Source organism: Macrotis lagotis, chromosome 5 (assembly GCF_037893015.1).
Source record: "Macrotis lagotis isolate mMagLag1 chromosome 5, bilby.v1.9.chrom.fasta, whole genome shotgun sequence".
NCBI lineage: Eukaryota > Metazoa > Chordata > Mammalia > Peramelemorphia > Peramelidae > Macrotis > Macrotis lagotis.
Window position 1 is genome coordinate 165,468,669 of NC_133662.1, and position 25,972 is coordinate 165,494,640.

Here is a 25,972-nt window from a genome sequence, read left to right on the forward strand (position 1 = left end):
TCAGGGTTTTGGAAATTTGCCCATTTGCATGGCAAAAACCCACCTATCTCTTTCTCATGAGCCTGAGAAGAAAGGGGTCCCAACTGGTTTCATTTTACCAATTAACGATGTCCGGGCCAGCATTGGCGCTGGGTTCATTTACCCATTGGTTGGAACGGTGAGTGATAATACCCAATCAATCCCTTATTTTTACTAAAAATGATTTCCTCTGATTTTACCATTTTGGGGGAAATCATACAGACTCAGGAAACTAAGGTATATATTTCCTTGAGGACTTTCGTTACTTTCTATATCATCAAATAATTAATTTCTTTTATCAAATTGAGAAAAAAATATTGCTTCTATCTGATGTTTAATATTTAATACCTGAAATGTAATTTATGTTATTTAATTGTTTACAGTGGATAAAATAACTTGAGAAAAATTAAGTTTACCCTCTTAGGATTAATGAGTTTGTTTTTATGTGTTATTATTATTATTATTACTGAACTTTCGTGACTAAGAGCATTAAGATCCTTGAGGACAGGGACGAAGTTGTTTTTCGGCTTTGTGGTCCTGGCCCAGGATGAGTTGATAGCCAGTGTCTGTTGAATTGAAAAAAAGTAATAAACCTGACTTGGTAATGAGATATCAGTACTTAAATATACAAATGACCGTTGTCCTTCAAAACAGTCCCCATTAATGAGCACGCTTTTGCCAATAGATTCTTCAAATCACAAAGGTTTTCAGAACCTTTGGCACATTATTTAATTCTAGTGCTAGCAAATTATGCTTTGATAATAGATCTGACTGTTTAAAATAGACCAAATGTCTTTCATAGCCAAACCTAATGCTGAATTATCAGCATCCATTTATAAATATCTCCTGAGTGCTGATCCATATGGGTTTTACTAAACCCATACTTTAAACTGGTAGAATTAATTAGGAAATTGAACCAAATTCAAAGAAAATTGATGAGCATCTTGACTTTTTGTTTGTCTTAAACTTATAACTTACTAAGTTACCATGTATCTGATAAAACAATAAATAGAGCTCTTAAGCCTATGAGGGAAAAAAGAAACCAAACTATAGGAATGGTCCCATGTTGTAATTAAGATATTGCAATTAGTACCAGTCCTGTAGTAAGAATATTTGAATTAAACGCAGAAAATAACCAATTGTCTTTGAAGAAGATATATAAAAGAGACATCTCAACATTTTGTAAACGAGGAAAATGCTCTATTTATCTAAGGTCTCACAGCAACAGAGCTAATATATGATCATTGATACAGTGTACTTTGGCTCCAAACCAAAGGTTCCTTTCATGCTCCCAAGTTCTGCAACTTGGGAACCATGGAGTCTTGGTCAAGTGACTTTACCACACTTATATTCATTCCTTCAGTTGCAAAATGCTGTTCAGTCATATCTGATTTTGTGACCTCATTCGAAGTTTTCTTAGGAAAGATGTTGGAATGGTTTGAGTGATTTGCCATTTTCTTTTCCAGCTCATTTTACAGATGAGAAAACTAGGAAAAACAGGTTAAGTAACTTGCCTAGGGTCACACAGCTAGTAAATATCTGAGGCCAGATTTGAATTCCTGAAAATGAGTTCTGATTTCAGGTCTAGTACTTTTTCCACTGTGCTACCTAACTACCCACAAAATGGGAATATTGTTTTATATTCATTCTTCATATTTTAAGTAATTGGAAATACTGCAGGGGGAAAACCTAGGCATGGGAAAAAAATAATCATAAATATCGAGCTAGAAGGGGCCTTGGAGAACATCTGCTCCAATTCCCCCTCATTTTTTAGGCAGTGGAGGTAAGAGAACTTTCTCAAGTCAACATAGGTAGTAAGAAGACCCAACTTAGTGGTCTGTGGAAAAATTTCTTCACTTGCCACCAGAATTTCCTAATCTGGAAAGAGCATCCATTGTTATTTTTATCCCATTTGAACAACTCCGACAGTCCTATATGCTTATTTGAAACAAGAGGCTACTTATTTCATCTGCTTCTGACATCACTGTTTGTTAATGACTAGCTACAGTGTGAAAGTGAGGAATGGCTCAAAAATAGGGACCAGAAGACTCACCAAATTTCCAAAAGAAAGAATTCTGTCAGAAAAAGGGCTACCTACAACTAATATGTCCTCCAGCCTATCATACAACCTATAATCACTTCTGTGACAGTAGTGACACATTAACTTATCATATAAGTCTTGATTGATTTACCAGTCCTAACTAAGGAAGGACCGTAGTGTGGGCAACAATTGAAGAGGCAAGGGATAGGAGGGTACCTGGTAGATTAAAAGGTGGACTGGGTCCATATTCCAAAGGAAGGCATGCTACAGCAGGATAAGCAGACTAGCATGGGATGGTATCTTGCGGAGCCACTCAGTCGTGATGGCACTACATAACTAGTTTAGAAAGAAGAGCAAGAGCAAAGAGAAGATGAGGGCAACAAAGAGTAAAGATCTTACCTAGGGCTAGTCCTGTGTTTGGGGTTCCATAGGGGCTTAGGTTGGAGAGGATATGGGAATACGCAAACCACACAGTCCCTTCTGTCAGCAAGTTCTCAGTCTAGATAAAAGTAGTCAGAAGAGAGTTTGACAGTGGTAGAAAATTTTTAGCGAATAGAAAATATATGAATCCTATAGCAATTATTTTGCTGAATGTGCCAGTTTTATTTTTAAATACAAAGGCATAGAATAAATATGTGGTCTGGCCTTTTTGTCCTCTGTGAGAAAACCAAAACAGATTTGAAGAAATTAGAAGTTTCTAAGGTTAGCCTTTGATCTTCAGTAGCTACATCTTGCTCTTGAACAATAGCCAACCTGCTTCTGACGTCACTGTGAGTTATGACTAGCTACAGCGTGAATGTGCAGCATGGTCCGAGAATGGGGACTGGGAGACTCACTGGATTTCCGGAAGAGAGAGTTCTGTCAGTTATCTCCTCTTCCCAGAACACAGCTTATTTCCTCCTTTAGCAACACATTTGGGGAAAGGCAATGAACGTTGGGATTATTGTTGTAGAATTCCTCTGAGACAATGGAATGTGAGGAGCAAGGAAGGAAGTAGTTCCTGACAAAAAGGTTTCTGGAGTTGAGGAAGCTGTGTCACTGGGACACTGTGGCCTTAGAGAGGGATGCTTTCTAAGGACGTGGTCAGGAAGCAGTGAGTGTGCATTGAATGGATTTCTTAACTTGCTATAGAATTTCCTAATACGGGAAGAGCATCGGTTGTTGTTTTTTAGTCCATTTAAACAACTCTGACAGTGAGTATAACTGCTGCTTCTTGGGTGGTAAATGTGGGCAGTAAAAAAGCAATGAAACTCCAGAGGATGGAAGGAAAGATCTTCATAAAGAGTTCAACCCATTCATTTCATTGATGAGGAAATTCACTCAGAGAGGAAAAAACAACCTATCCAGGGTCACAAAGTCATTTAGTGACAGAGCTGGGATATGAACCCAGGTCATCAGATTTCAGATCCAGCAATCTTTCCAGTAAACAATACAGCTCATCTTTAGTAGTAAGGTCAAGAAAATAGTGTGCTTTTTAATGGAGGAATGAAAATCATTACCAGTTAGTCATCATATTATTTTTTGAGTGTCTACACACAAAACACACACTAAAAAACACTAAATTGCAAGGAGGAAGGGATGATTCTGCTCTTTATAGTTTTTTTCCCCCTCCTTATACATAAGCCTGTCTCCTCTTGTGTCCTTAAAGTGAATGTTGTTTCACCTTTCTTCTGGAAGAGGACTGTGACATAAGGAGGATGACTCCATGACAAGCAAGTGGATTGGATTTGAGTGAAGGAGAGCTATACTAAAGTCACCAGCCTCATTTCCTCCTCCAGAACAATCTGGTCCAGTGGCCAGATTTGGATTAGGACAACTGGAGATGGACCGGAATGTAAAATTTTCTCTTAAGTTCTTAATGGGCTTCAGACCCATACCAACATCTATATCATTGCAAGGAAGTTCTCACATAAGTAAAACTATTCATAAAGTAATCAACCTCTCCTTTCTCCTACTCTCAATTGTATCACCCCAGTGATCAATCTCCTCCTCCTCCCTTTTTCCTGTTAGCTTCTCTGTTCTTTGGGTTAACGGCAGTAAAAACAATGGAAAAATTCTGTACATTGTCTCAGCAAAATGTCCTTTGGGCTGTTTTAATTTGTTTTAGGTATAGAGGTTCTATTTATAATTGGTTAGTCCAAGGAGCATTTTTGAATATTATATGGAGAAAAAAGAGGAAGCTAACTCTTACCCTTCCATGCTGTGCAAACTTTCTATTCTTTGCAATTTTCTTTCTATTTTATCTTTTGAGTTATATCAGTATTGAGCTCTCTTTTTAATTGGTAGAGTTCAAATCACTTCACTGTTATTGATAAAGACCTTAAATAGTGATGAATGTGGTGGTTAAACAAACAGCAGATTGTCATAGTTGATTGGCATTCAACTGCAGACAGTTGACTTATAAACCCTTTTCTGCAGTGTTAATAATACAGAGCTAGTCCTTCGTACATCTTCCTTTTGTGATGACCCTGAAGGTCCTAGTTCAGTTTAAGCCATTAAAGCTTACTGTATTTTGATTTGACTTAATTTAAAATTACTTTATTTGTACTTTCATAATGTAAAAGAAGTAAATAGAATATTATTGAAGATTTGATATTAATTAAATTTAATAATAAGGCTTTGAAGTGTAAATAACTTGCTTTTTCCTTTATCGATAGGAATAGGAATAAAATAATGTAGTTAAACCAGGATAGCACACTAGGAGTAAAATAACCTTTCCACTCACTATATGAATTTTTAAGGTTAATCTCTTTAACACTGATAAGGCTAAGTAGCCAATTAATTGCTACTGTACTATTGTAGGATTCCACACACCTACCTGCCTTCTGTTCAACAACTCCACTACAGTCTCTCCTTCCCCTCCCTGAAATCCTAATGGTGAAGTATTTGAAGGGCTCTTTGGAAATTCTGTTTGTAGATATGGTGATAACCTTCTGTTGAACTTGAGTCTGATCTCTTAGAAATGAGGAAGTCTTTCCAGGAAAATTAAACTGAGAAGATGAGCAGTAAAACAAAAGCTTCATTTAATTAACACCAATGGAGGGAAGCTTTTATCTCTGAGCCCCATGGCCCTGACCCTGGGCCACCTCACTCACACAGGTGCACTGTTGACATCATTGCTTGACTTGATCTGGGGGACCAGAGCAGGAAGGTCTGCGGGAGTGTGTTTGGGAAACCAATGAGGTCATTCACAGCTAATGCTTGGGTGGAGAATTATTGGATTGGGGAGATGTAAAAAGAGTTGCTGTCCCACCCTGGATAGTAATTGCTATGTTGTACTTTCTCACGTTTCAGTTCAACTCATTTTGTTTTCTGTTCTCCTCCCTCTTCTGTAAAAGTATGTGCTGAATGTTTAGTTTCCTGTTGAATCAGGTTCAGGCCAGAGATGCTTTTTCCAAACTGAATGGTGGTTTTTTTTTTAATTTTTTTGTCTAAGCCTCCACCCTTACTAAGGGCCACAAACTTGTTCTCATGGACCTTCACTGAAGTACATTAATCCAAACCATGTGGGTTTAAGTCAAAACCATTTCCACTCATCTTGTTAAGTGATTTATGCTGGCTTAGATCAGTGAGGAATTTTAACACTCACACCCCAAACCACACTGTAAATGAGATGTTAATGCTATACTTATTAACATGTTAGCACCCATCACAAGTCAAAAAGAGCATCAACAACCGTTTTCACCTTGGGTTCTACAGAAGTCATTTTGACCCAAAGAAAGCAACTCCTTCCCTTGAAGTCTCCCATTCCTTTTTCTTCCTACAATACATTGGTCTTAGACATGCCCTAACTGAAAGCTGGCCAGTTGGTGGAGATTGGAACATTCTTGCATTGGGAATTGCTCATTCTGCCCTGGGTGAGGAAACAGACTAGACTTGACCTGTAATCTGTGAGGAGGACGTCCTTGTCCAATGTCATTTTGTTTCTCACCTCTTTGTCCTCTGTTCAGAGGGCTACCGCCAAGTTTCCTCTTCCTTTCATTCCTTTGGACACATCATTCAGCTTCTTGTTACTCTTCCTCTGGCTCTCCTTATATCCACAGCAGAGGCACCCTTCCTTTTCCCGCCTAAATGTTTCTATTTTTCTGGCCTTGATGTAGGGCAGTTTCTATATCCTATTCTTCTCTTGTTAACCACCTTCTTTGAGTTCAGTTGCCTAATTTTTTTTTTTGCCATGTTCTGTTGTGATTGAGAGCTTTTCCCAGACAGTCCAAACTTAAGGAGGTTTTCTTGAAAATTGGCTGCATGTGTCCCTTTAATAGACAGGAAATGTTCATGCCATAAGTAGGTCATATAGATGTCATCACTTCAGTACATTGACCGTTAACCATGTGCTTACAGCAGAAGGAAGATGGTTCTCATGAGTGTATTTCCAAAGATTAAACAGAGTAGAGAAAAAAGGATTACAGAGTGGTTAAAGAGCTGACCTCAGTCTGGAAGAACTGGGTTAAGTCCTTGCTCTGATACAGGCTAGCTGTGACCTTGGGCACTTAATATTGGAGCCTGAGGCAGTTCTCCTAAGACTTTAATTTTCCTGAGCAGTTATTAATCTGCTTAAGTAGAAGTTTACTCAGCTAGAATTTCCTAAAACAGTCAAAAGTCTGGTGTTCTCTGTGTTTGTCTTTCTGTCATTCTCTCCACATGTGTTTGTATGCAAATATGGCTACACTAAAATATGTATATACAAAAATGCATATACATATATGCCTATATAATTCATAAGAGGAAGTTCATAATTCAGGTAAAAAAACTTTTGCCCTTTTTTTGGGGGGGGGTGCAAGGCTAAATGGAGCTAAATGACTTGCCCAAGGTCACACAGCTAGATAATTATTAAGTGTCTGAGGCTGGATTTGAACTCAGGTCCTCCGGACTGGCAGTAATCTGCCCATTGCCCCTCCTAGCTGCCCCTTTTTTGCCTTTCTTATAAGGTTCTCTGATTTCATTATCTACTTTTCCTATTTAAAGTTGAATTTTTTATGATTGGGCAAGGGCTTAATTGTGATCTTAAGTCCTTTATTATAAATGTGAATATATTTCTTTAATGCTTTGGAAGATTAGTAATTTCTTGTGTGCTTCCTTTCAGTATAGCTTAAACTACAATTGCATTTCAATTTCAGTGATTAAAAATATTAACTATCTGGTGACTAACCTTCCAAATTTGAACCTTTTCAAACCTGGACATTCAATAAAATTTATTAACATTTATTGTTTTACTAGTTTTTGGATGGCAGACTCACAATTGGTAACCAGACCAATTATTGAAACTTTTACAGAACCTGCCCACACTTGTACTCTATTTACATAATGATAACAGGAAAATATGTTGCCCTTTAAGGTTGCAAAGTCCCTTGACTATAATGTCTCATTTTAAGCCTTACCAGAACCCTCTTAGAACCCAGACTTTCCTGACTTCTAAATCCAGCATCCTATCAGTATGAATCATACTGCTTTCCAAGCTTAGCTTTCAGCAATTCAAGGTTACCTATACACCACAATAAGGCATCTGTATAGGACTATAATACAAGATAATAACTATAATACTAGAAATATGACTCACACTAATAAGTAGCTTCAAGGTTTTTAATATGAATATGATGTTGAGAATCAATGTCACATTGATTAAAACTGCCAACCATATCATCCTTAATCAAGGATGTCTTCTGGGTCATAGAGTAGACAGATGCTTTTACCTACTGCTGCTAAATTCTCAGTGTACTGGTCCTGCCTCATCCATGTCGTGTCACTCAGTTTCAGGATTTCTAACCTACAGAGGGACAGGTGTCTTTAACTCCTTTTGTTGTCTGACCCTGTGAAGTCTTCTTTTGGGCCTACCTCATTTCCTTCACTAAAGATCACTCTCCTGTTGTCATAGTCTGCTTCTTATTCCCTAACTACTCTTATTCTTCATGTTTGGTTTCTTTAGGTCATTAAGGAGAAATGAATGGGAGCCAGAAACTCTTTATGCAGTCAAATCTTCCAAATTTAAAACTCATTATAATATACCCTGAAAATTGTTGCTCATTAAATTTCTATCTAGTCTAGTCTAACATGTCTAACTTTAATTAGAAGCATATAATTGGAACATGCTAAGGAATTTGTGGCAGGGAAATATAATTTGCGTAGAAAAAAATTAGCAGTTTTTGGAGATTGAATAGCTGACCACCCTTGCAGATAAGAGTTTGTATATTCAGTTATAGATTGAAAAAAAGAGAAGGATAAAATGATAAGGAAAATATGTCAGTAATTTCTTTTTAAATTAATGTAGCTTTGACCTTATCATAACTAATAATGCTTGGAACTCAAAGTTGATAATTATCTGTTCCTCAGAGAAACTTAGCATGGCTAAACATTTGTAAAGCTTTTTTGTCCATTAGATCTAGGTTTTAAAGCATTTTCCAGGAAATGGCATTTATTTTCTGGTTGTTGTTTCATAATCAGCAACTTTTTAATGGAGTGACTTGATTTCAATGATTCCAACTAGATCTCTTCATTAAATTAAAGCACAATATTAATGTACCTAGAAATATTTCCTAGGATTATTGCACATCATGCTAATTGACTCATTTGGAGACATTCACCAAATCCTTGAACTCATGAAAGAACTACGATTAGTTTCTTTTCTGATTTCCTGTTCCTACAGAAATTGGCATAGAGAATATTTCTATAGACTCTGTATTAAAAGAATACTTGGGAATTGATAGGGGAAAAGCCAAGGTCTAATGAGGTTGGAATTGAATCTATTTTGGGCATTTGTCCTTTTTTCTCCCCTATTCATAAAATCATGGAGTTATGTGATAGACTTTTCTGGAGAGGTTTGGAACAGCCAGTGTGGGGTGACTAGGTATTGATAGTCAGTTAGGAAAGATAAAAAGGATACCTCGCTATAGTGAAGGACCAGGTCATATTCATTAACAGAATTGTAATGGACCCCCAGTCAATACAGGTCTGTAACCTTTTTTTAAAGGATTTTGCAAGGCAATGGGGTTAGGTGGTTTGCCCAAGGTCACACAGCTAGGTAATTATTAAGTGACTGAGGCCAGATTTGTACTCAGGTACTCCTGACTCCAGGACCAGTGCTCTATCCACTGCACCTCCTAGCCACCCCAGGTCTGTAACTTCTTTCAGCACTGTTTACACAGCACTTTAGTGGGGAAAAGATATGGTTGTTGGGGGATAATCCAAGGTTGAGATTTTAGAAATCCTGGATGGCAGTAGGACAAAATGGATCATGGAATTCTAATGTAAAGCATTTAGTTGAATTGTAGAGTCACAAATTAAAAAATAATTTTAAAAAATCTCACAAGACCGTACCTGAAGGGCAGCTAGGTGGCACAGTGGTCAGAGCACCGGCCCTGAAGTCAGAAGGACTGGAGTTCAAATCTGGCCTCAGACACTTAATAATTGCCTAGTCACTTAACCCCACTGCCTTGCACAAAAAAAAAAGACTGTACATGAGAGACAAAAATAGTACATGAGTGCTTTGAGATTGCAAAGGAAGGAAAGAACTTTGAAGAGGTAAAGTCAGTGTATTTTAAGAGCATCTTTTAATTGAACTAACTACTTTTCATTAGAGTAGGGGTTCTTTTTAACATTAAGCAATTAATAAATGTTTATTGAGTGACTCATGATTCATTCTTTTTAAAGAATTTTTATTGTGAACTTTTGTTTTTTACATTAAAAATATTTATAGATTACTCCATTTCTTTTTTATATAAATATTTCATTTGTTTTTCAATTATATACAATAGAAGTTTTTACATATCTTCTTTTGCTAAGGCTTTGAATTTTAAACATTTTACCTCACCTTCCCTTCACCACCACCCCCCTCAAGAAGGCAGTATGTATGATAATCTTTATGTTGTTTCCATGCTATACATTGATCAAAATTGAATGTGTTGAGAGAAAAATCATATCCCTGAGGAAAAAATAAAATATTAGAGATAGCAGAATTATGTTGTACATTAAAGATAACTTTTTTTTTAATTGAAGGTAAATAGTCTTTGGTCTTTGTTTAAACGCCACGGTTCTTTCCCTGGATACAGATGATATTCTCCATTGCAGATACCCTAAAATCATCCCTGATTATTGCACTGATGGGATTGAGTAAGTCCATTAAAGTTGATCATCACCCCCATGTTGCTGTTAGGGTGTAAGAGGTTCTTCTGGTTTCAACCAGAGGACCTCTTCTCAGAATATATTTTTAAATTCATAAGCCAAATGCTTAGGAATACAAAAGAAAACTATTACAATGAAATAATAATGATCAAAATATTTTTAAAACAAGTTTATAAATTCCAGATTTAAAACACTTGCATTAAAACATGTTTCAGTATCATTAAACTGCAACAATTTACTAAATAAGGTTTTCCAGGCATTTTATATATGTTATTTTATCTTCTCAACTCTCCTGTGTGATAGGTGCTGTTTTATAGATGAGGGAAATAAGACTAAGAAAAATTGAGTGAATTATCCATAGTTGAACAGCGAGCATGTATCTATCCAATGCTCATTTCTTTTACTCATAGTGAGTTCCCTGATTTGCTACTCTTAACAATCAGTGAGTAAGTATATGTGGAGTTTTATTTTGAAAGGAAAAGCAATGGCCAAATCTCCCAGCTGCAAAATCATATTATCAGTGGTCCTGTGATAGATGAAAAGTTCTCTTTTACAGTTTGAAGTATAATAAAATGTAAATCTTGACTCTGGCCTTATTGCTAAAATCTGCTTTTAGTTTGCATTGAATATATTCATATTTATATTACATCTCACCGAAGCTTGTCTGTAATGTGTCATTTCTTCAAGTTGAGACAGGTCACATCAATAGTGCTTCCAGTTCCCTGTTGTTACTGGCATTATTCTCCCAAGTTAATATGTAATGAATTTTGAGTATGTGGATCTTTATTACTCATTTGGTGTCTGCTGTACCATTTCTAAAGCACTTAATTTAATTAAATATGAGTTTCATGTGGGTGAAAAATCACTGCATGGGGAGCCAAAAGTTCTTTATTTTGTAAGAACAGCCATAACAATGACTTTAACCCTCCCCCCAAGTTATTTTGACAGCTGGTGGTAATTATTTAATTTTGGTAGGTTTGATGGAATGGAATGTGCTCTTTTTTTGAAAATTGAAAAAGGTGTATGATGGAGAAAGAAAAAAGACAACCAGATACTATGGTAATTGAATTCTAAAGTGATAAAAGAAATCTATTCATCTTTTTTGAAATACCTTTATTCCCAGTTTTCATTTGATAAATAGCAGAAATGGGCCCTTTTTATCTTTCTTTTCAGTAGGAAATGTTTTAATTTTAAGAGTAGGTCTACCTCTTGTCCAAACTTGTAGTAGTAATGGGCCCAGTACCATTACTGATTGTCATGGAAGTTTTGACCTGCTCCATTTCCATCCTGACCAGTTCACCCTTCTTTTGGCAGCCTGCATCCCTCTAGTCCCTGGGGCTTGCCATACTGGTTTCAAACTTAATTGAAATACCCAACTGGCTTTATCACTGATGCAGCTCAGAATTCTCAAACTCAACAGATTTTCTAAACTCAGCTTACCAAGAAGCTGGAATGATAGGCCTATTCTACCAAGCTCAGCTTAAACAGACTGGTTTTTTTGGAAACAAATCATATATGATTTGCTATGCTTTAATGACACTGTTAATTTATTAAAAATAAAACTGTATAGTCACATAAATCAGTTCTCATATTATGGACCAGATGTCCATTTATGTCATTGTTTCTGTGTTCTTTGTTAACACTGTTTTACCTACTTTTTACCTGGAAGCAATTAAGGATATTCTGTGCAATATTCCTCTGTTGGCAATATTAACCTTGTATTTGTGAATTAGACTTCCACAGAGGCCCTAGAAGTGAAGTTTTTTGCTCTCTAAAGTTTAAAAGTTTAGATTAGATGATTTCTGAGGGTTCTCATAACATGCTTATGTATCACAATGACTCACTGACCAAGAAGGAAGTCTTTCTAAAGCATTAAGAATCTCTAATCCCTACCAGATTTCTGGAAATGTTTTAAGTCATAAGGGATAATAGCTTTGAGAACCAGTCAAGGTGAGATCAGAAATAGGGAGAGCAGTTGAAATGTGCATAATTTCTTTATTATCTTCTATAGCTCTACAGTTATTTTTGTTGCCTTAAGAACAGAAGTATACATCTTTTAACTGTTCATAAATTTGATATATTAAAATATACTAAATACAGTCACTATAAGATATAAAGTAGTGAAGGAATTTTTCTGCATCCCAGGTTTTTTCTAGGGCCTATCTCCTAGATTTATAGGAGGAGGAGAAAGGTAGGGACATAATGTTTGGGATAATAAGAAAGAAAGGATAATTTATTAGTTAATTAACTTCTTTCAGCTCCCTGGTCTTAATTAGTTAATCCTCAACTTTTCAGTACTTTAAAGAACTGAAAATGTTGAATAAATTTTCTTCTTTGGATGCTTTGATGTCATTCAAAAGTGGCAAAAGTGAATTGAACCTTCAAAAAAACTGGAAAAATAGCATCCTTCTTCCTTTCTTCTCCCTGGAATCATGGAGTAGGAGCTCGTAGAAATTCTAAAAGTCCTTATGCTCTTGTTTTACAGATGAGGAAACTGAGGTGTGAAGAGGTAGTACAAATTGTCCACATTCATACCAGTGGCAAAATTGGTGAGAATTTGACCTATGTCCTCTGATTTGAGGGATTAATGATATTCCAAAATAGTCTACTAGAAAAGGCAGGAGAAAAAAATACATTAAAGGCCACACTACAAGAAGCAGGTCTGCCTCTCAGTGGCATATAAGAATAACTAATTATATTAACTGAATTTTCTTGCTGATCACTACTGAAATATAAAAGTATAACTAAGGAAGATTTATATCTATCTCTGGTAGATACCATAGGAGGGTTTGGTACAGTTCTCCCCACACCCTATTGAGCCTTATAGAAGAACACAAAATGTTGAAATGCTAGTTTTTAAAAGCTTGGTGAGTGCCATATCCTTTGTATTATTGGAAGTTCTCTTTAATTTCTTTGAAATTTGTATTTTGCTTTTTCTTTTATGTTCTATATGATCTTCATATTCTCCTTATTAAACAGGTTTATTTACTTCTGCCAGTTCTACATATCAATGTAGGAAATTTTAGATTTGGAAGGTACTTTGAAGTTCACCTAAAAGCACATCCTTCAGGGACCTTTAAGGCCCCATAAATACAAAAAATATTCATAACCATTTTTTTTGTAAGAGAATGGGAAGCAACCAAATTGTGCAGTATGTGGGTTTTATGGAATGTGCCATGAAAAAAAATTACTATGAATAATTCAAAGAAACTTGGGAAGCCTTTTATGATAAAGAATAAAGTAGACAAAGCCAGGAGAAAATTTCGAACAAAAACCATAATAATTTAAAAGGAAGCAGTAGTTCCCTGCAGAACTCTGATTAATGCAGTGATCATTTGTGACTTTAGGAGATTGATAGGGAATCATTCTTTCTTTTTGTTACTAGAGAGTCGATGGACAATAGATTTGGATTGAAGTACACGTTTTCAAACACTCTCAATGTGCTTCTTTGTTTTGCTTGACTAAACTCTTGTCAAAAGGAAGAATTTCATTTTGGGGGAGGAGTCACAATCAGATTGTGTTCCTGAATGTTTATTTTTAAATCAGGTGTATGGAAGTATTTTTATTTTTTTTATCCTGATAGAAGCAATGTTATATATAAATTATGCTTAGTTTATCATTCTAGCCAATAGGGGCCTTTGTGGTTACTCGGTTGGCTTAAGAACATAAAAATATCCTTTCAAATTTAATATGCTCCTGAAAATGTTTTTTGATATTTTGAAATGTGATAAATCAATGGAATAATGAACTATATTAGTTAACAAATGTCATCTTCCAGTTTCATAGTTTATGCTTATTCTAATCTACCCCCAGAATATTCCAGCACTGTAGAGTTGATGAAGCAGTTCATCAGTTGCTGTTTTGAGATGCTTAAGAGATTAGATAAAAGTAGTTTAATGTAAAAGAAAATGGTTTAGTAGCTTGATGGGCTTAGTAGACAATTGTGTGCTTCCTTCTCTGTTCTATGGGAAAACATGAAACAGGTTGCTCAGAGATTAGGAATGCAATGAATGGTGCTGTAAATTAGCTTTTTCCTACCCCTGACTTCACATACAAACCATCACAGTGAGATGGAAACATGATATCAGAGTAGGAGTTCTCACCTGTCAGGCCAAGTCTGCACAATTGGTAAGATTTACCAACTGCAGATTTATCCATATAGACATTGTTATTGCCATGAATGTTAAGTTTGGGTTTTGCTTTTTTGTTTTTTACTAGTTTAAATAGACTTTACGTTACAAATGAATTACTGAGAGACATAAGTGGTAGATTAGAAGAAACAGTGATTCTGCAGACCAGGATTCAGATTCTACTTGTGTGATCTGAACCTTGACTTTCCCCTCACTACCACTAGTACCAGCCCTACTCCTTTCTTCCCTCTTCCCTTCATCCCTTCATGAGTCTCATGTTTCTCATCTGTAAAAATGAACAATTTAGACCAGATTATATTTTAGGCAATGTCCAGCTTTTGATCTCTGTTCTCAATAATGTTAACTAGTTTCACTAATTTATGTATATGCATACATAGAGAGATAAATATATTAACATAATGCTATTGATTTGTAAAAACATTTCCCATTTAAAAAATTGTCTTCCTAATCAGAACCAAGAAAACAATATACACAACGACTACAAAATAATGGAAGAACTAGACATTTGCCACAAAAAAAATAATAAATGTATGTTATAAAATTACAAAGAATACATATACATGGCCAGGCTGGGTTTTTTTTTTTCCCTCTCCCTTTTTGGTCTTTAAAAAAATACTATTTGTTAGATGGAGAGAGATACTGCAGGGAGCTATGCTGATGATGGAAAAAAAATCCATCAATTAATTTTTTTTAATTGCTCTTCCCTTGACCAGTAACTATCTCCATTCCATTTTTCCACCACTTTGAACAAAATGACTCTACTGGAAAAAAAAAAATTGAACCATTACAATAAATGTAGGAATATTTATATGCTGAGAAACTTGACTGTATAATTATGAAATTTATAGGAAAGGAATTTTAGATCTTAAGTACATGAAAGGATTACGTGGAGGTGAAAACTTTCTCAGAGTGGTTTCTAAAGTGTATATGATGCTGTATTTAAAGTTGACTCAGGAAATTGTTTCACATCTATGCATTAATGCAAATAATCAGCACAAGAGACCATGAAGGAAGGCTTTTGCTAACCATTGTATATCACATTGGGGAACTGTCAGCTTTATTCATTTGATAGTAAATCAATATCTGGACTGATTTGAGGCTTGTGATGGGCTCCAGTTTGAAATCTTCCATGCATTTAATATGTATTGGACAAAGTGAACAATTCAGCCTCTAGGGTTGAAACAACCAGGATTTAGATAGGAGACAACAGTCTGGGGTCAAAAAGGTGAAACAGATGAGACTAACAGCTGTCCAGTGTTGGATTAGGACATTTTCCTAGAGAAAATTTAGGGCCAGCCCCTTGAAAAGCTAGTCTGTAAGAAGTAATATTGAAACTAAAAAGATATTATAAATAACTTTGAAAACAGATAATCAAAAGGTACAGAATATAGAAAAAAAGGAGATTTGAAGACCAAGAATTGACCAATCATTTCTTAGTACAAATCATTAGGAAGATACAAAGATTATAATACAAACCTTACTTTGGACAGATTGTCACAAAGCCCCTTGAGTTTATAATCAAGGAATGTTGGGGTGAATAAGAAAAGTATTAATAGAATACGGAGAGATTACTTTTGGATGGGTTTGAAATTTGGATTTGATGGCAACAAGGGGAGATAGGGAACTCCACTTTAGGGATATAATATGTGTAGAAAAAAGAAAGAACAGATGCTGTTCAGGGGTATAATTAGTTGTCCAAATTGGTTGTAGTGTAGCCTACATGGCAATGTGATTAGGAAGGTAGCAAAGGTCTCCAGTTATAATTTCTATTCAATAAACATATATTAAATGCATAGAACCATGAAACAATATAGCCTCTTCCCTTAAAAAAGTTCGTGACCTAGTAGGGAGGAAAGACATGTAAACAAATAACTTAATACAAGCATAACGTTAAACACAGAAAAGAGCTCTATTTTAAAAATTGCTATCAGAAATTTGAGGAAGGAATAATCCTTTAATCCTTTACAGTTGGAGAGGTTAGGGGACTTCCATAAAGGCTGGCAACACTGCAGCCGTGGTATAATTAAAGATTAGAAGGATTTCACTGGGCAGAAATGGAAAATCCATTCTAAATTACAGGTGACATCCTGAAAGAAGGGGCAAGATGACAGTGAAAAGTGAGCCACCAGTAAAGCTGAAATTATGAACATATCTTATTCATAGGTGGTCCAGTGGTTAGGTATTTTGCCAGGCCTAAACTCAGGGAGATTCATCTTTTTGGAATTGAAACCAGCCTCAAACTCTTAATGTGTGACCCTAGGCAAGTCACTGAATCCTGTTTGCCTCAGTTTCGTCATCTGTGAAATGAGTTGTAGAAGGAAATGATAAACCACTTCAATATTTCTGCCAAGAAAACCCCAAATAGAGTCATGAAGAATCAGACATGACAACTACAACAACAAATCTTTTTTCATCCTCTGTTTCATTGCCATATTTTCAGATGAGTAGTAATGTGGAGGAAACTGTTGACTAATAATAACAATAGCATGCATATCTCTAACACTTTGATTTCAGAACATTTTCAAATACCTCTTTGTTTGATCTTCAGAACAATTTTGTAAGGTAGGAAATCCCAATGTTATCATTTCCATTTAAAAAAAAAGGAAAATGGAGTTCATAGAAATTAAATAACTTCCTTAAGGTCACAAAATGTCCTCTACATCTTGGACTGTGTACTAATATGAGTCACCAGAAAGCCTCCAGTTTCCAGGGAGCAGCAGGAAGTAGGTCTTGAATGGTTAGCTACCAGATTAGGCAAAAAAGAATCGAAAAAGAAAAGTGTCTGCAATTCAGTCAACCAAAAAAAAAAAAAACCTTCCCTCACCCTGCTTCCAGCAGGGTATCAAGGGGGTCTTGTAAAAGTGATAGAAAGGGAATCAGATTTAAGATCCAAAGCAGTTGTCAGCAAAGTTTGGAACAGGTGCAGATCTGGGTAATTCCAGTAGATAAAGCATTGAGCCTGACATTAAGACCTCAGATACTTAAAAGACATATGATTTATGGGCAGCTAGGTGGCGCAGTGGATAGAGCACCAGCCCTGGAGTTAGGAGGACCTGAGTTCAAATGTGGCCTCAGACACTTCATAATTGCCAATCTGTGTGACATTGGGCAAGTTACTTAATACCATTGATTTAAATCAAAAATTTTTTAGAAAGCTATATGATTCTGACAAAGTTGTATAACTTTTGTCAATCTCTGTTTCCTTAACTGTAAAATAAAGGTTTATGAAATGCTTTGCACCTAGTAAGCATTTAAGGTAATGCTAAAAGAGAGGGGAAAATAAGCATTTGTTATTTTTAATGTTTTATTTTTTTCCAGTTACGTATAAAAATTTTAAGTCATTTTTTAAATTTTTGAGTTCCAAATTCTTTCCCTCTCCCACATTGAGAAGGCAAACTATTTGATAAAAGTCATCTATGTAACATTAACTTTTTTTATAACCCAGTGATATTCTTAAACCATTGCATCAAAACTCTGCTTATGACAATTTACCAACTTAACAAACATGTGTTAAGCTGGGATTTAATAATATTTAACATCAGCATTTACTGCTAATATTCTGCATCATGTATTGTTTTTCCAATGGGATTCCGATGGCTCTTTTTTCTAATGAATTCATATATAAACAATATCCCATTTAAGGATGTGACTGAAGAATAAGGTAGGTATCTTTTTTTTCCTTTCCCAAGGCAAATGGGGTTAAGTGGCTTGCCCACAGCCACAGCTAGGTAATTATTAAGTGTCTGAGACCAGATTTGAACCCAGGTATTCCTGACTCCAGGGTCGGTGCTTTATCCACTGTGCCACCTACCCGCCCCTTAAGGTAGGTATCTTAATGTTTATTCTCAGCACAGTCCCTGCATAGACTACTTGATCGATAAATGTTTGTTGGCTAACTAATTGGCTCCTAAAGGAGCTTATTCAATTCTGGTGGACACGAGACTGATACTGTTTGTTCCAGACAGCCTGCAGTTCAGATGCATTATTTTCGGTAATATGTCTGCTTCATTTTCTACCCACTTGTGTTCTCTCCCATGGAAAGTTTGTCACCCAGCAGTTCCTTGCAGTTCCTGCTGCCATTCATCTTTCTCAGATATCCATCTCCCAGAGCAAAGTGAACATGACTTTGGAGATGTTCCACTATGCTCTAGGAATCCACCATAAGCTTGCATTGCCATTTGATATTAAGTATAGTTTGTGCACATTGCAAATATATTCTTAAAATTCTCAAATACTTTTATCCCAAATATACACTAACATGGGTACCCAGCTCATTCTGACCATGAATTATGATTCACCTATACATGAAATGACTCTATATCAGTCCTTGACTAAGAGTCTGAGTGATGACTGCTTTCAGCATACTTAATCTCATTATTTTGAACTGACTCACATACTTCCCAAATGAACCCTAAGTTGTTCCTTTCTGCACAATTCTGATTCCCATCAACAGCAGATAGACAATCTTGGATGGCTGTCGGAAATTTTCAGTGAGTCTCCAAATTTGCTAAAGGAAAAGTTTTCCCAGAGGATGAGAAAAAAATAGCCTGAGTTGATTCTCAGGCATGCCTATATAAAGAAATATATTAGTTGAGAATTTTCTAAGTAATTAATAGTAAGTATATTGTTAGACCATTAAATAAAGCCTAAATCATGTTAATGAAATTGGTCAGCTACATTTTGAATTCCCTTGTATCCCCAAATACTACAAAAGAACATTTTTTTCCCCTGGTTCTAAATGAAAATTTCATAGAGATCCTAGGCATCCACAGTAAGCAGTTTGGAAGAGCTCAAGCCAAGGTCTTATCAGTGACAGATTCTTTGGAATTTTCTATATTTTCTTTTCTGCTTGTTTATAGGATGATTAATGATGCCACCAAGTCTTTCAATCCTAGGGCATGTCCTCAAGTCTGTAAGCAATCTGCCATAGGCAGATTTCTTCTTGAACATCACCCAACCAAATGCTCAGTTATAGCAACCATATGCTTTCTGATTGACTCTGACCTCAGTTCATTTTCTATACTCTTTTAGGTTTCTGGTCTCTTCTGCTGTCCCAGGAGACAGAGGAAAGGAAGATGATCATAATTTAATTATTCTATAACCCAGCTATATTTGTCTCCATCAAACTTTCTCAATCTTGTCTTTGGAGTTCAAATAATAAAAATTTAGCAACCTCAAATAGCTGAACTCTAAACTCATTAAACTAGATATGCAGATAAGATTCTTAATGTTCTTAAAACGTTTTTGAAAAAATCAGTTAGCAAAGTTTTTCCCATGCTCGCCATTATCAGCAGTGATATTAGTCTGCTTCATCACTAACCTTGAAAAGGGCACCAGTAATTACCTGTAGATTTATTTATTTTAACCAGTTTGTTTTCTTTTACTGTGTTTGGTGACTTTTTAAATTTCTTTTTTTTATTATAAATGTGACAAATATCATCAGACATAAGAATTTCCATTTTTAAGACTGTATTAAATTTACTATGATATACCAACACAGCCCTTCTTGCCTGTGACCCCTTCTGAATATTCTTTTACTCTTTTTTGTAGATTTTTATAATATCTCGCTGGGGTGATTTTTTTCCCCCTTTTTTTTTTTTGAAGCATCATCATTATCTTCTCCCCCAAATTCTTCCTCCACAAAAGTCTTTCCTTATAACAAATAAATATCGTTAAGCAAAAGTCACACATTGGTCTGTTATAGTCACTTTATCAGGTATTTTCCTGCTACTATTCACTTGGCTTTGTAGCAATTCATACAAGAACTCATGTCTCTGAATCTCTTTCTTTATTATGGCACAATAATATTTCATTAACGTGTTTAACCCAGCTGGTAGCTGTTATTATTGTTTTATTGTTCTTTTGTTGTTACTTTGTTTAGCCATTTACCAGTTGATGGATACCCATTTTATTTCCAGTTTCTAGACCACAGCTTTAGTTGTATGTTTATAAATTGTATTTAATTTAATTAAAGCTTCAGAAGATCTCTCCCCTACAACTTTCAACCTTTACTTAAGCTAAAAGTTTCCTATTCCCAGAAGCTTAAATCTTCACTCTAGACACATGAATAGAGAGCACACAGCCTTCAGTGGGCCACTTTGCTCTGCCCACAGTGATTTTTGTCATGATTTTTTAAATTATCTTTTCTATTATCAAGCATTTATTTTTTTTCACTCATTCAGAAGGTAAGAAAGAAATAAGGAATCCTAATTTAATAAATATAAGCATAATCAAGCAGAACACACCCCCCACTTTGGCTCCATGCAAATTTGTGTTTCTCACTCTGCAGATTAGTGATGTCAGCAGTGTTCTTCATCAGCCCTCTGAAGTCATGTTTGATTATTTTCTTTGCTCAAAGTTCTTCATTCTTTCAGAATTGACCTATTATTTAATTATAATAACTTCCAGGACCTGTAATTCCATCAGTTTATTCTCTCTCTCTCTCTCCCCCCCCCAATATAAAGATGGCAGCCTCTTTATAATGTAGTTTTTTCTCTAGAAGTTGTGAGTCAACATTTTATAACCCTTAGACCAGTAAGTTAGAGCCTCTGTGAATTTAGCTAGGCTAGCCATCAAGTAGCAAACACCACTAGGCCCAAACTTGAAACCTTTCTGGCTTGATAACATTTACTAAATTAGCAGTTCACTGATATGGCCTTTGAGAATTATAATATCCAATCTCCCATTTCCTGTTTTCTAATTTCATCTGTCACATGTGCCAAAATGATACTCCTTAGTTACAAATAGTTTCAACCCTATCAAACTATCTTTATTTTCTCTAGAAATTTAAGTGGTTCACTGCTGTCAGTGGACCAAGGACACAATATTTATTCTTGCATTTAGAGCCTCCACAATTTGGCTCATTTTATTTTAATTTTTTCTTTGTACCCAAGTTAGGAAGATTATAACTTGGTCATAATTTATCAAAGTACTGATGATAAATAAGTTTAGAAGGATCAGAGCTAGCATTTCAACCAGAGGCCCAACAGGTAATGTGTTAGGAATATCAGTTACCAATAGTCCTTATTCTGTTAGCATTCCAATGGTAAATAAAATTGTTTCTTTTACTTCCAAGTAGTGTGTAGGCCCAATAGGAATAGCTCATTGTCAACTTCCTGAATTTCAGCATCAGAGCAGCTTTGATTGTTGAAGGATGGAGTAAATCAGAGAGAAAGACCTTTTTTAAAAGAAAATACATATATACATATATACTATAGGTTTATCCAAAAATAACCATCTCTTGGTGGATGCCTAGATCATTCAAAAGCATTGGGAACAGTAAGCAGCCTAGGGTAAGGCCTTTGACTCCCTGCCATTGAAAGAATTTATTAATCAATGAGCTAGGGTTCTGTTTTTAAGAGCTATAAATATCCTGCCTTTTGCTTTGAACTTGGCTTCCATACTTTGATTGTAATAAAATATTTCTTAGCACCCTTGGTGAAGTCACTGAATGAACACTACCTCCACCTCTCTTAGTTTTTATTAAACTCTTATCTTTTATGACTGATATTCATAAAGAAAAAGATAGTCATGGTTTTTCATATATACAGCTCATCATTTATGTATATTTAATGTATAGTCCTGGATCCCTGACTTTTCCTAATAAGGAGCTACTTTTGATTTCTCCCATGTCTAATGATTACAGATGTAGGGGCAAGGCACTAGAGTAAGAAGGAACTGTGGATTATGCAAATGAATGAGGAGGAAAGTGGGGTTTGAAGATCTCCTAGGAGATCCCAGTCTACTAACTGTAACTCCATCACAGTGCTGAATCAGGTTCCTTAATTAATTTTTTTAACACCTCAAAAATCGACTCCTTCCAAATAATGTCTCCTGTTTTGGGTTCTATAATGTTGCTCTCTTCAGGTTCTTTTCCTGCCTCACTAACCTTTAGTCTCTTTTTAGTTATCTCCATTTTATTTATGTTTTTACTTTGTTTTTGGTGATGCAGTCTGCTTTAAGTGACTTGCCCAAGGTCACACAGCTAGTAAGTGTCTGAGGCCATGTTTGAACTCAGATCCTCCTGATGCCAGGGCCAGTACTGCCCCTGAGTCCTTGTGCAATCATTTGCCAAGTCCTATAGATTCTACTTTTCCTCTTACTCATATTCATCCCCTTCTCTACTTACCTTGCACTCACCTCATGTTCCAAGATTAGCCTTCTAACCTATCTCCCTCCAAGATATTCTTCACCAAACTGTCAAATTAATCTTCCAAAGGCAGGTCTGGTTGTGTGGTTCACCTGCTGAAAGAGTTACAAGGCCCAATTGCCATTTGGATAAATTTCAAGCTCAGCCCAGCATTTGAGGTCTTCTAAAATGTGATCTTAATATAGCTATCTACACTTATCTCACAGTCTGTGTTCCAGCTACACTACGCACTCTTTCATTAGCTCTTTGCATTTAACATTATACCCTTGTGTTGAAATACACTCTTTCCTCACCTCCTTCTTCAGTCTTTTTTTAAAATCCTTCTCTGCCTACAGGTTCCAGCTCAGGTGCCACCTCCTTATGAACTTTTCCATGGTAATCCATAAAAGTTCTCTTCCTTCTTAATTTCATGGTCCCATTTCTTGGCAAAGATATTGGAGCGGTTTCCCATTTCCTTCTACAACTCATTTGACAGATAAGGAAACTGGGGCAAACAGTTAAGTGACTTGCCAAGGGTCACCCAGCTAGTGTCTGAGGCCAGATTTGAACTCAGGTCCTCCTTACTCTGGACCCAGTATTCTATCCACTGTGTTGCCTAGATTATTAAATATGCCTCATAGTAAATTTTGTAGTTTTGCCTATTTACATGTAAGCATCCTCTTTAGTTAAGAAACAGAGATAGAATATTCACGGAAAGGGAGAGAGAATAGAGGTAAGATGTTGGTCAAAACTAAGATAACCTAGAATAGAAGTGACACTCTTCATGTAAGTGTTAGCTGGTGGTAAGGTAGTCCTGCCCTGATTGTTTCTGTTACACATTTAGTAAAATAAAAGGCATTGACTTAGCTTCTGTGGGGAAACAGCTACTGGTACAATGGTATTATCCTGCATGAGCATGCTACAGAATGACTCCAGTGCTGGGTTCCCATATTTCTTTAAGAATGTGCCATCATGGGAAGTTTTCATTTACCAAGGTCAGTGAAAGGGCAACAGAGGGAGACAAGTCGGACTTCAAATGGTTCCTTGCTGGTTGTGTCACCAGCAAAGCAGTCGAGTTGTAAGCGGTCGACTTGCCAAGAAGAAAAGTTCAGAGAAAACTGACTTGTTTTGATTAAGAAAAAGTGGATCCTGGGGCTGTAACTTAAGAATCTTCTTTTGTGGTTAGGCCTGTAAACCAAACATAACAGAAAATGTGTTTTTCTCTATTCTAATTCCCATAAGCTTGGAGGGGGGAAGGGTATTTTCCAATGTTTTATTTTCTTTGGGTTTTCTGTGTTTTGTTTAGTTTTTTGATGATAATCATCGTATTGTGTAAATCATTTTAACCACACTGGCAGGTAGGGAACTCTCCTTGACACTAGATTTATTTTGCATTTGAGGAAATAAATTAATGTGTTAGCCTTCTTTCCAGGTAAGCCAGTGAGTTCCTTGCTTATATTTAACCATTTCTTAAGATGCCATTGGAAATACATAATTCTTTGTCCTTCCCCTTAAAACTAAGTTATTCTTGTGTTTATTCAATGCAGTTTTCCACTTTCCCAAGGTAGTGGTATTCCAATGATGGAATGGTAGTATATCATAGAAAAGAAGTCATGAGTTATGTGACTAGGAATCTGCTACCAATTTTAGCAACTTTCCTTAAATATTTAAAATACTTGCTTCCTTTTATTAGACAGCAATGACTAATCCAGAGTTCATAGGATCATAAATATAAAACTAGAGGAGACATCAAAGGTCAACTAGGCTAAGTCCCCCATTTTACAGAAAAAGAAACTGATGGAGAAAGAGCAATAGAAAGTGTCCTGCCCAAGGTCACCCAGCCAGTAAGATAAAATACTGTGATTTCTATAAAAGTTCTTCCTTGAGTGTTCCTTAAAACAATAACTGGTATAACTCTAGCAAAAAAGAAGAAAAAAGAAATTGAAGGAATTAGAATGGATAATGAAGAAACAAAACTCACTCTTTGCAGATGATATGGCATACTTCAAGAAACCTAGAAAAATCATCTAAAAAAATACTTCTTGGAAAGTTCTTGTTTAAAGTAAAACTCTTTCTATAATGCATATTTGTGAAAATTAGAAAAAGAGGCATAAATTTCCTTCCTCAAGCAGTAGATGGCCAGTTACCATCAGAGAAAGAGGTGGAACAGGAGGGGATGGGGGACAAACCAAACACAGGTCAAGTGGTGGGAAGGGCAGCATTAGCATGGAAAACAAGATCCCCATTCAAAATTAACCAAGGGGGCAACTAGGTGGCGAAGTGGATAAAGCACCAGCCTTGGAGTCAGAAGTACCTGGGTTCAAATCCAGTCTCAGACACTTAATAATTGCCTAGCTGTGTGGCCTTGGGCAAGCCACTTAACCCCATTTGCCTTGCAAACAAAACCTAAAAAGCAAAACAAAAAATAAAAACAAAACAAAATTAAGCAAGTTTAGTAGCTCAAACAGACTAAAGTTCCAGGCTAGCACCGAAGATTGAGATGAGAGTAAGAACCTCCATTCCCCATCTTAGCTTTCTTTTTCTTTAGATCCACAGTTGTACTGCCCATACTTCCTTAGTGGAGTGAATTTTGTTAAATGTTTAATTTTAAGGGCAGCTAGGTGGTGCAGTGTATAGAGCACCGGCCCTGGAGTCAGGAGGATTTGAGTTCAAATTTGACCTCAGACACTTAATAATTATCTAGCATTTTGTTCTTGGGCAAGTCACTTAACCCCATTGCCTTGCCAAAAAAAAAAAGGAAAAAAGTATTTAATTTTAGGGTTTATTTTGTTAACATCCAAATTGAGCCTTAGGCTTCTTTCAGCCAGAAAATAAAATAAATAACACTTAAGATAATGACAACTGGTCCCTTCCTGACAAATAGTGGGAGCAGAAATGGAAGAAGTGTCAGATGTTATCTTCTTGAATTCTAAGGAAAGCTGATCACCACAAAATTGAGGCTTTCAAATTGTGGTGCTGGAGAAAACTTGGAAGTCTCTAGTACAACAAGGAAATCAAATCAATCAGTATTTTAAGAAATTAATTCAGACTACTCAGTAAAGGACAAATACTAAAGCTGAAACGTAAAATGGGACTCACTGGAAAAGACCCTGATGTTGGGAAATAATTGAAGTGAAAAGGAGAAGGGAATGGCAGGAGATAAGATGGATACTTTGGGAAGTAGCAGAGTATGGATGGGTCTGGTGTGCGATGTTCCATGAATTCACAGATCCAGACAGGACTAACCAACAGTACCTAGCATTTATATATTGCTTACTGTGCCTCCAGGCTCTTTATCATTATTATCTCATTTGAGCTTCACAACAACTAATAGGTAATTGCTATTCTCTCCATTTGACAAATGAGAAAACCAAGATAGAAGTTAGGTGACTTGCCCAGGGTCACAGAACTAGTAAGCATTGGAGGTCACATTTGAACTTAAGGCTTCCTGACTCTAGGCCCAGTGCTATGCCACCACCTAGCTAATAAAGCACAAAGTAATCTTACACAGCCTAGGTC

At 36.1% G+C, this 25,972-nt stretch overlaps 1 protein-coding gene across 1 annotated transcript in view; it reads left to right on the top strand.

The window, feature by feature from the left end:
• MTHFD1L (methylenetetrahydrofolate dehydrogenase (NADP+ dependent) 1 like) overlaps positions 1 to 25,972 on the top strand; it is a 191,067-nt gene that overhangs the window by 145,211 nt on the left and 19,884 nt on the right. The window contains exon 26 of the mRNA XM_074187818.1: positions 5 to 157. Coding sequence (XP_074043919.1) covers positions 5 to 157 — 153 coding nt within the window. The remainder of the gene's footprint in view (positions 1 to 4; positions 158 to 25,972) is intronic.